Raw genomic sequence first — 12,361 nt, 5'->3', positions numbered from 1 at the left:
TAGCAGGGCATCTAGTCCCACATGAACGGAGGGAAGTAGTGACTTGTAGATCACAGAAAGTGTTTGAGAGCATCATCCCAGAGGAGAACCTCCAAATCATCCTGCTCCAAACTAAACAAGAAGGACCCAAATTGCGCTGCATAGGCGTGTCAGAGTTGCAGGATTCGGAGGAACGCATTAGGCAGTGTAAATTTATCTTTCAACTTCTCAAACGTAAGTAGTGCACTCCCATCACAAATATCTGAAAAAGGTATCGGATTCCTTTAGCAGCCCAAAGACCGGGGTCTGGTAAGGAATGAAATTCTGGTAGCATGGGATTGAACCAAAGCGAAGTTGATGGGAACCTTTTGCCCCTCGCTATATTGGGTTTAGTGACAGCATGCCAGGCCTTAACTGCCCTCATAGCGGCTGTAAGAAATGGGGGAGAGACTCTCAGACCCCTTTAGAGAAGAAGCTTCTGATACTACTGTGGCATTTGTGTCATAAGAGATAAGCCAGTTATGAGCGTGGGTAAGCACGGCCGCCAAATAGTAGGTATGAAAGTCTGGGCAAGTCAAGCCCATTTGCGTCCAAGGTCTGCATAAAACTTTCCTGCTAAATCTGTTGGTTGGGATTGCCATAAGGTTTTGTGCCAATATTGACAGGTATTTGGAACGGTTCATAAATCCCTCTACCTTGAGTAAGGTCCCTGTTCCAGCTGAAGAAAAACCGCCCCAAAGTATGATGCTGCCACCACCATGCTTCACTGTGGGTATGTTGTTCTTTTGGTGATGTGCAGTGCTGTTTTTGTGCCAAACATCTTTTGGAATTATGGCCAAAAAGTTCAACCTTGGTTTCATCAGACCAGAACACATTTTTCCACATGCTTTTGGGAGATTTCATGTGTTTTTGCAAAATTCAGCCAGGCTTGGATGTTTTACTTCATAAGAAAAGGCTTCCGTCCTGCCACTTTACCCCATAGTCCAGACATATGAAGAACACGGGAGATTGTGGTCACATGTACCACACAGCCAGTACTTGGCCAGATATTCCTGCAGCTCCATTAATGTTGCTATAGGCCTCTTGGCAGCCTCCCTGACCAGTTTTCTTTCTGTATTTTCATCAATTTTGGGGTGGCATCCAGTTCTTGGTAAGGTCACTGTTGTGTCATATTTTCTCCACTTGATGATGACTGTCTTCACTGTGTTCCATGGTATATTTAATACCTTGGAAATTCTTTTGTACCCTTCTCCTGACTGATACCTTTTAACAATGAGAACCCTCTGATGCTTTGGAAGCTCTCTGCGGAGTGCGGACCATGGCTTTTGCTGTAGCATGCAACTAAGAAAATGTCAGGAAAGACCTACTAGAACAGCCAAACGTTATTTGGGGCCAATCAGAGGCACTTTAAATGATGGTAGGGGTGTACTGACTCCTACTTGACCCCCCCCCCCCCCCCCCGCTAAAATGTTTCAGTTTTTCAATTGAGTTGTACAGTTTATAGGTCACATTAAAAAGGTGGAAAAAGTTCTGAAATTATTTAGCTTGGTCTCATTTTTTTTACATCACAGAAACCAGACATTTTAACAGAGGTGTGTGGAGTTTTTATACCCACTGCATTGACTCAGGGAGCTGAATACAAATGCACACCACACTTTTCAGATATTTGTAAAAAATGTTGAACTATTTATCATTTTCCTTCCACTTCACAATTATGTGCCACTTTGTGTTGATCGATCACATAAAATCCCAATAAAATACATTTACATTTTTGGTAACATGGCAAAAATGTGGGAAATTTCAAGGGGTATGAATACTTTTTCAAGGCACTGTAGTTCTGCGATAATGGTATGGGCATTCTTGACGACCCCTTATTCACCTCTTTTGAAGGTGTCCCAAGCTACACAGCTACTGGACGGTTGACCTGGATAACCTTAACAGGGTGTTCCAGACTACAATACCTCTTAACCCAAAAAACGGTTTATTGGGTATTCTCAGTGACCTAATACCAGAGGAGCCCACAAGGGAGGCTTTTAAAGCTGAACTCCACCCAAAAGGGGAAGTTCGGCTTTAAGGACTTGTCTCCCGCTCCCCTTGCACAATTGGCACTTTTGAGGAGCGGGGAAGTGGAGCAGATACCCAATTTTGACAGGTACCCCTTCCCACTTCCGATCCAAGCGCCGCAGCGCTCGGCAACAGAGGTTTTCCTTCCTCCCTCTCCCTGAAGTCTTCTGGGACACAGACAGGTCCCAAATAAACTACATCCACCATTTACAATGCGTTTTGAACCGCATCCAATTCGCATGACGTAAACCTAAATCCTTTTCTATGGAGCCGGTTCATGTATGTTCGGGCACTGGAATCGCTGAACGAAACCACACTGGACTTAAATCGCAGTGCAAATTGGCACCGCACATGTGAACCTAGGCTAAGACGGTATCGGTTTTAGTATCGGAGCATTTGCAGGAGTACAAATGCTTGTGAAAATGGTTAGTATCGGCACCATGCTACTTTACATTTTGATTTATTCTAACTTGTGCACTGGGTTTTGGGCAAGATTTAACATATTATCTGGTGGCATGCAAAACATATTAAACTGGTGTAACATTGTGTCATTCTATAAACCCAAAATGCAGGACTCACTGTTCCAAATACTAGGATATCAAATCGAATGCCATAGACTTTCATTAGAGTTCTTGAATCTGTGTTATTAGAATCTTTGTAGTATTTTGCATATCTGGAAGACAGGTAAAATACAATACATTATAACCCTATATGGCATAGTTCTCTATTATACAGTATATTACGGATCCACACCAACAAAAAAATCATTCTGTTCCCACTAGTTAATCAGTGAGACCTCAGATAGAAAGGTCAAGAAAAAAAATAAAAAAAAATCATCATCTATACCTCTATGTTTGGACATATTCTATACTAGCTTAAAAAAAAAAAAAAAAGGATCACTTCCAAGTCATAAAACCCATCTGTCATGTAGTAAAATCACCGCTGCCGTAGGGAAGGCCAGATTTTCCATCCAGGTGAATCGTGGCCCCTGGACCACTGAACAAAGAAAATAGCCATAGAAAAAAAAATAATAGTCCACAATACTCATCTGCTTGGTCGATATGTTTATTATGTGGAAATCTTGAGGCAATTTGTCCCTAGAAATGTTTACTTATAAAAAGGTCCTTGTGAGTAACCACCTCTAGGTGCAAAGGGCACAAGGTATTGGGAGACAAATCAAAAAAAGGCCTTTGCAGAGTGGTGCTAATTAAGAAATAGATAAAATGCATAAAATTACAATATTTTATTCCGATTTACATAAATGTCACACAGACATTTCCAGATTGAATTGTAACAAAAAAAAAAAAATACAAATAAAAATTGCACCCATGTACATTCTAAGTGGCAACATAGTTGTTAGATCATTATTTACAGAAGCTGTAATCTCTATGCGTTTCGTGGGACACCGCCCACTTCATCAGAAGACAGCCAAAGTTGGTTTAGGTGTACATCTGTGGAAAGCCCATGTCATACACAAAGTAAGGTACACAGACAAAAATATATTAGAAAGTACATCAATTTTTTGATAAAATGGCAAAAAGTGCTAAAAAACAGCATATACTCACCCAACGGTGACATAACTTAGAAATCAAGGCCATATGGTTGAGACCAAAAAAAAATAAAATAAAAAAGGAATGATATCTGGATCTCAATGCTGTGGACATTTAGAGCGGAAGTTTTCCCCCAGGGAGCAGAGGGTAGGTGGGTTACCAGAAGGCGGGACATAAATAGATCAATTAATAGTTAAAAAAAAAAAAAATAATATTAAAAAAAAAAACGAACGCACACAAACCTCGATCGTGCCACACGAAGTATCATCACGAAAGACATATCATGGGCAGCAATTCTAGAACTAGACAACCTTTGTACATTTAAAGTGGTAACCTGTAAAGGATTTGAAAGTGCCATCTATGGATAGTAAAATTTAAAACATTTGTTGCCGTTGTGCAAGCGTGTGCAATTTTAAAGCGTGACATGTTTGGTATCTATTTACTCAGCATGACATCTTTTATATTTTGCAAAAAAAATTGGTTCAAGTAGTGTTTTTGGCATAAAAAAAAAAAAAGTGACATAAAAAAAATTACAAAACCTACCAATCTAGGGCTTCTGCTTAAAAAAAATAAATAAAAATTATATTTATATATATATATATATATATATATATATATATATATATATATATATATATATATACATATATATATATATATATATAGGTTCTATCTAATTTTCTAGCAAACAACTGATTTTCACATGTAAACAAAAAGTGCCATAAAATGCCTGGGCTTCAACTGGTTAAGAAGGGATCATGTTCTATAACTCATCATATAAAGCAAAGGCATGTCTAACTTATAAAAGATATTTGTTTAGAATCAGCCCTACAATGTGTAAAGTATGCTTATGTGGTAAGTTTGCTTACCTGAAATTATATCCAGGAGAGACATTGTGGTCTAGTTCTCGGTTGTCCAAGCGTCGAAATGAATACTTTGGAACACAGTATGTATGCTTCTTGTCCAGATCACAAATCCAGCTAATCTGGATTCCCATAACTCCACCCTAGCACGACAAACATCCAATTTTATTGCATTGTGCCAAGTAAATAAAATGAATGTACACTACTTTGCAAAAGTTTTAGGCAAGTGTGAAAAAATGCTTTAAAATTAGGAAAGCTTTCAGAAATAGAAGTGTTATTAGCTAATTTTTATCAATTAACAAAATACAAAGTAAATTAGCAGAAGAGAATTCCAAATGAAATCAATATTTGGTGTGACCACTCTTGAAAAACAGCATCAATTCCTCTAGGTACACTTGTACACAGTTTTAGAAGGAACTCGGCAGGTAGGCTGTTCCAAACACCTTAGAGAACTAACAACAGATCTTTCTGTGGATGTAGGCTGCCTCAAATGCTTCCGTCTCTTCATGTATTCCCAGACAGATTACGTTGAGATCAGGGCTCTGAGGTGGCCAAACTATCACTTCCAGGACTCCTTTTTTTACACTGAAGATAGTTCTTAATGACATTGACTATATGTTTGTTTGTGGTGGTTGTCCTGCTGCAGAATACATTTGGGGTCAATCACACGCCTCCCTGATGGTATGGCATGATGGAGAAGTATCTGCTTGAGCACGGAGGACACCATTGATCCTGACCAAATGTCCAGTTTGCAGAAATGCAGCTCCAAACTTGCAACGAACCTCCATGTTTCACTGTTGCCTGCAGACACGCATTGTACCATTCTCCAGCTCTTCAGCAAAAAAACTGCCTCCTGCTACAGTCAAACATTTCACATTTTGACTCATCACTCCGGAGTACCTGTTGCCATTTTTCTGCACCACAGTTCCTATATTTTTGAGCAGAATTTAAATGCTTATCCTTGTTTCCATGTTGGAGGTATGGCTTTATGGCCGCAATTCTTCCATAAAAAACATTTCTTGCCACACTTCTCTGGACAGTAGATGGGCGTACCTGGGTTCCACTGGTTTTCCCCCTGTTCTGTTTTGATGGCACTGCCGGACATCTTCCAAAGTCAAAGGGAAGTAGGCAAGATGGCTCTTGCATTAAATTTCCTTGGCTGACCACTGCGTCTACGAAATCTTTGCCTGGGAGAGACCTTGCTGATGCAAAACAACTACATTGTGTCTTGTTGCTGTGCTCAGTCTTGCCATGGTGTATGACTGGCGACATTAAACTTGATAGCAAAGTTTGTCTGTTCTTCACCCAGTTTATGGTATCCTACACAGGGCCATCTTTAATATTGATTGGACCCTGGGCAAAAATTTTCTTGCCCCCCCCATGCAATTTTGCTCTCGACCCCAAAGGTCCCAAAGAGGGAATCCTGATGGCACACACTATGGGGGTCGGGGGGCACATATCAGGAGGTTCTGAGGGCACACACTATAGGGGTTGGAAGGGCACATATCAGGGGGTCCTAAGGGCACACGCTATGGGGGTCGGGAGGGCACATATCAGTGGGTCCTGAGGGCACGTAACAGGGGGATCGGGACACACCCCACACAAGGAGACAGTAAAAAACCTAGTAGCCATCTTCCAATTTTTCAGCTAACAGGCAGCACTTGGATGCTAAGCTGCAGTAACTCAGCCTAGAGGTGCCTGCAAACAAATCCATACTGAACTGCTGGATGACTTTACCTCCAGACACACTCGTTGTGCACTCTCTGCTCAGCTGCTGTCAGAACACCTGATTCTAGGCGGGCACGATCTCGGAGCCCAGGCTAATCCCGCCCACTCAAGCAGCAGAAGCCTGGAGGCTCCACATCGGGGATGGTCCTTAATCCTGCAGGAGAGAGGGAGGGACACTACTGATGAGCGAGTGAGTGAGGTAGGGGGGAGGTACAGGGGGCGGAAATGTGTGAACAGTGGGCAGCAAACATGTAGCAACGAGTGAAATGGCTGCAAGCTGTCCCAACCGTGGTTCTGCTTTCTGCAATGCAGCCTGGGACAAGAGCACGGCGGGACAGGCAGCTTAGTGAAATACATGACATTTGGCAAGTGTGGGCAAGAGGCAACTGCTTTGGGCCCCCCCAACAATGACAGGGCCCTGGGCAGCTGCCCCTTTTTACCTGCGTTAAAGACGGCCCTGATCCTACACAGCTGTTTCTATTTTAGTTATTGTCTGTTTCAACCCACATATGAACTTGATGGTCATTAGCACCTGCTTGGTATATTTGGTTAATCATACACCTGGCTCTAATCCTACAAAAATCCCCGACTTTGTGTAAGTGTAAGAACTGATGCGGATTTGAAGCCAAAAGCGCAGTCACACTAAATTATGATTTGATTTAGATTTTTTTTCTGTTTGCTCACTTTGCATTTTGTAAATTGATAAAAACAAACAATTAAAATATTTATTTATCAAAGCATTTTTAAAGCATTTCTTCACTCCTGCCTAACCTTTTGCACAGTACTGCAAATATACAGCCAAAAATTTAGTAATGGATAGTGCAGAGGTGTAACTAGAAATCACAAGGCCCCACAGCAAATGTTTAATGGGCTTCCACAAGAAAAAGGAAAAAACACCATTGTACAACACCTTAATTCCCATGGCAGGTGAGAAAGGACTGAAGAGGACACAGTGGTGATATTGTGCAGATTGAGTATAACATACAGCCAAGCATACAGACCCAATGGCAAAGAGTGCAGGGGTCAGGAGTAAGAAACGAAACAGCCCCGTACACAGTGCAGGGGTCAGGCTTGACTAATGTACAGCCTAGGGCACAGGGATTAGGATTGTACATCATACAGCCCAATAGACAGAGTGCAGCACTAACAACAAGAGACTTCCAATCCCCCTATCCACTTTATTCATAGCCAACAGCATCCCCATTAATCGCTTCATCACTTCGCTACCCTCCAGAACCAAGACAGCCTATACTGCTCCTTTATAAATGGACACAGATACAGGCAGCAGCAATGAGCAGTCATTTTGCTTTTCTGCAATGCTGATGGCACGTAGTCATGCTATACTACAATCAGCCAATCCCTCATTTTGCCATCCAACCTCTTTCTTTTCTTGTGGTGCTGCTCCTAGATGTGTTGTTTGGTAGTAGTACATAGGGTGAGCAGGGTGAAAGTGATCCAGGGGAGTATCTACAGTATTGGGCTTATATTTCCCTATTTCCCTGACCTCTTCTTAGCCAGTCTTCCCTACTACGTGTTTTGCCTCTACAGAGGAACCTGACCATGGCAACGCATTTGACAAAATGTGCTGTGGCTCTCCAACGGGACATAGATCCACCCCCCCCCCCCCGCACACACACAATAAGCTATGTATGAATATCCTCCTATGTATGAAACAGTGTTAATTTCGTTGACTAAAACCAACTAAAATGTTTGTCGACTAAATTAACACAATTTTAGTCGACTAAAATACGACAAACTAAAACAATTCAGATGACTAAAATAGGACTAAAACTAAAATGGCATTTTAGTCAAAAGACTAAAACTAAATCGAAATTTGCTGCCAAAATTAACACTGGTGCATGCTCAAAGCTTAATACCATAAATATTAACATATTCGATTTTTCACTCCAGGACCAGCAGTATATAATAATGAGTTTGGAAATTGTAGAGAAATGCTTAAATAATGCATTACAAATTACAATTGAACTACACCCATTCCATTATAGATGACTAAAATGAGTGTTAGTCGACTAAAATGTACTGGAGTTTTAGTAGACTAAAATGTACTGGAGTTTTAGTCGACTAAATACGACTAAAACTAAAACACTTGCAGAAGACTAAAATGGGACTAAAACTAAAATGCCATTTTAGTCCTAAGACTAAAACTAAATTGAACTTTGCTGCCAAAATTAGCACTGGTATGAAAAGCCGCCTATCCTGCATAACAGACTTTAAACTCCTTATGCTTCACATTCTCACCATGGAGCCCACCGTAGACATATGGGTGGGACTTAGGCTTTTTTGCTACCCAGCGACAGCTCTGATAACCCCAGCTTCATACATCTATGAGCTAGCATTCCCCCAACCACACACCTGTATAGCCATTTCCTGGAAGGATTCTCCAGATTCTTCCACCACAGCACCCAGCCGGAATATAGGGCAGAATGGATCTTTCACACGATCGTACTGGCAGCTTTTCAGGTAATCAGTGCTGATATTTGGCAAGATGTTTCGTCTAGGAATAAAGGATGGATTAAAGACACAATCAAAATATCGAGTTTAAAATTTAAACCAAATAAATGACTTATAAAAATTGGATTTTTGTCTTACCGTAAAATCCTTTTTTCTGATGATGTTCATTGACAGACACAGCTCCAGAATCTTCTTAACCGTTGGGTTATGCTGCCCCCTACAGGAGAAGGACACTAGGCAGGAAAAAGCTTTACCACGCCTATGGGGCAGTCCCAGGGGGTATACTCCAACTTCCTGCTATAGGCATTCGGTTTAGTTGCAAGCAGTGTCAGAAGAAAAAATAACTCGGCTCAATAGAGGGGTGTGTCCTTCAATGAACATCAGAGAAAAGTATTTTACGGTAAGACAAAATTCCAGTTTACGCTTTCGTTCATTGACACAGTTCCAGATCTTCTTATAACCTTGGGAAGCCCCAAAGCAGTGTCAACATGAGGGGCGGGAAGAACACAGCAAGGAAACACTTCCCAAATGCTAAACATAGCCAACCAGGTAAAACAGGAGCAACTGGAGCTCATCTGACAACAAAACACCCTCAAAGAGGACTAATGCTCTCAAACTGCAGCCTGCAAAACTTTGCGGCCAAAAGCAGCATCTGCAGATGCCAGTACATCTATGTTATAAAATTTTGTGTGTACGCACAGATGACCAGGTGGCCGCATTGCAACCTGCATCACCGACGCCTGATGGCAGGAGGCACTAAGCATCCATATAGAATGCGCTTTAACAGGGAAATTAGCAACCTTGATTGAATAGGCCTGCACTACCGTCTGTCTGATACATCTGGAAATGGTTACACCTCTTTGGGAGACTGCCAAAATTCGAAACCGAAAAGGAACAGGGAGAAACCCCCAGAGACTCACACCATGCAATGTACGACTTCCAGACGCGATAATAAATCTTCCTAGAGGTAGATTTCCTAGCTTTTAACAGCTTTAAATCACAGAGTCAGACAACCCCCTATCCTTCAGCACCTGGCTCTCAACAGCCAATCCGTTAAAGCCAGTGATTGTAAAGCAGAATGGAAGATCGGCCCTTGGGCCAAAAAGTCTTCTCCGAGAGGGAGTCGCAAAGGGACATCAGCGACCAGCCGAATTAGATCCACGCGCCAAGACCGGCGAGGCAAGTCTGAGGCCACTAGGATGACCGGCATTCCTTCTGTTGTCTCCATCCTTTGCAGAGGTTTCAAAGGGAGAAAGGTGTATATCAGACAGTACTGGCCCCAAGGAACCATCAGCCATCAAGGGCTAGAGGATCCCGAGACCTTGCCACAAATCTCTGCACCTTCCTGTTGAGGAGAGAGACGAACAGGTCCACCTCTGGAGTTCCCCACCTGAGACACAGTTGATGAAACCCCTCTGGATGAAGTGACCATTCTCCCTAGTCCAAGGCCTGTCGACTGAGGTAATCCGCCTGCTAATTTTCCACCCCTGGAATATGTACAGCAGAGAGCTGGAACCAAATGTTCCGCCTACCTTCAGCTGTAGCATTGTCCGATTGAATCCGTACCGGACACCCTTGAAGACAACCCATCTAATGGGCCAGACAAAGTCTGATCGTCCGATGTTCCAGTACACTGATTGGAAGTCTGGACTCCTCCAGGGTTCAAACCCCCTGAGCACATTCCATGCCCAAGACACCTCCCCACCCGTACAGGCTTGCATCCATGGTGACCACTGTCCAGTACAGGAGAAGGAAGGATTTTCCCTGTCAAAAAGAGCCAGTGAATGAAGCCAACAGATCAGGGACCTGCTTGTACCCCGGCTCAGCAGAATCAGATTGTCTAGAGACTGTGGATTCTTGTCCCACTTGGCAAGAATCTCTCTCAGCAGAGGTCTCGTGTGGAACTGTGCAAACTGAACCGCCTCAAAAAAGGTAGACACCATCAGGCCCAGCACCCGCATGCAAGTTCTGAGAGACGACCAACTGCTAGACAACAGAAGTCGAATGGCAACCTGCAGCTTCTGGAGCTTGTCCAGCGGAAGAAACACCCTGGGGTGAGGCCGAGTCCAGAGTCAGACCCAGATAGTCCAACTTGGTGGACAGAATCAGAGCAGACTTCTGGAAATTCAATGTCCAACCGAATTCCTGCCACACAGTCTACACAGTGATGTCCAGGTTGTCCTTTAGAGCAGTCGGAGACTCTGCTCGCAGAAGATTGTCCAAGTACCCCAGTACCACAATCCCCCGCTGTCTCAACAATGCGAACACCGGGGCAATACTCGAGGAGCTGAGGCGAGACCAATGGGTAACACCACAAATTGATAATGCTCCTCACCCACGGCAAAACGGAGGAAGCGCCGATGCCTGACATATACCCGGATAGGGAGGTAAGCATCCTTGATATCGATAGAGGCCAGAAGATCCCCTTGATGAAGGGATGCTACTACCTTACGAATGGACTCCATTCTGAACTTCTGTACCCGCACAAAGCGGTTCAGGGCTTTTAGGTCTAGGATTGGAAAAAAACTTTGCCTTCCTTCCTGGGAACTGTAAACCGGTTTGGAACCATCCCCTTACAGTAGCAACAGAGTTAACTTACAGAGTTTGGAATCACCTTGTAGTAGCAAATCTTGTACCACCCTGAAAAGACCACGTAGGCGGTCTGGGGACAAATGCAGGTTAGAAGGAAAAAAACCTTTCTGGAGGATAAGACTGAAATTCAATCTTGTAGCCTGACCGAATCAACTCATGGACCCACCTGTCCTGAATCAGAGAGGTCCACAGGTCCAGAAAAAAAAAACAAAGATGTCCCCCCACCCCAGATTTGGGTGAGGGTGCCCCTCTGGGCAGAAGAGGGCTTGTCTGCAGGTCTGGAAGAACCTGCTCTCGGCTTAGCAGGCCAGGGCCTCTTGGAACCTCTAGATTTGGATCCTTTGTGTTGAGACCCTGAGGGATGAAAAAGTCACTTTGGTGCGAAAAAAAAAAAAAGGACCACGTCTGTGACGATACTCCTTGCCCCTGGAAGCCTGTGGGAGGAGAGGAGAGTACTCTTCCCTCCTGACTCTCCCTTAATGATTTAGCCATATAATGCAAGGACCAATGCTGTCATGGACAGCCTAGAAACCAGGGGAGCCGCATCCAGGGAGGCATCACAGATAAACTGTAACCCCTGGACCAACTGGTCCGCCAGCTCCACAAAAGGCAGGGGGAAGCTGTTCCCCCCCCCCCCCCCTCTAGATTTTGAAGCAAAAGTTTAGCCCACTCTGTCAAAGTCTGGGAAAAGGATGAACATTTGCGGTTTGAGGATTTTCGGGTACCAAAAAGGTGACCGGCGCTTCCGACGCAGCCACATCCTACACTTTTAAAGTTTCCCGCACTGATACAATCAGTGCATCCACCATTGCTTTTTCATTCATGGCTGCAGCGGAACAGGAATCATCCTCACTATCAGAGCACTCAGGGTGCATGGACACAGACCCAGCAGGGTGACTCGCGTCTGCGGCGGCCAGATCAGACTCAGAACTTGAGGAGACAGAGGAAGCAGGTGACGGCAGTGGACGCTTTTTGCTGGTCCTGTTTTGCAGGACCAAACCAACCTTGGACACTAGTACTCCAGAGCCACCGCCATTGCAGACAGGGTGGACTGGGCCCCAGAAGGGCCCGTCGCCTCTAAGATGGGATCAGGGGGTGAAATTCGCTCCAGGG

General features: G+C 43.8%; 1 protein-coding gene across 1 annotated transcript in view; it reads right to left on the bottom strand.

The window, feature by feature from the left end:
* The window catches only part of LOC309554093 (P2X purinoceptor 4-like), a 117,021-nt gene that overhangs the window by 59,236 nt on the left and 45,424 nt on the right, over nt 1-12,361 (bottom strand). Inside the window, exons 7-9 of the mRNA XM_082255634.1 lie at nt 8,558-8,699; nt 4,463-4,599; nt 2,623-2,716 (exon numbers count right to left, since the gene is read on the bottom strand). Of these exons, the coding sequence (XP_082111760.1) occupies nt 2,623-2,716; nt 4,463-4,599; nt 8,558-8,699 (373 nt within the window). The remainder of the gene's footprint in view (nt 1-2,622; nt 2,717-4,462; nt 4,600-8,557; nt 8,700-12,361) is intronic.

The sequence above is a fragment of the Pelophylax lessonae genome (assembly GCF_965119305.1).
Source record: "Pelophylax lessonae genome assembly, chromosome: 1".
Lineage (NCBI taxonomy): Eukaryota > Metazoa > Chordata > Amphibia > Anura > Ranidae > Pelophylax > Pelophylax lessonae.
Note: the sequence above shows the minus strand (reverse complement) of the source record. Positions and strands in the feature narration are given on the sequence as shown.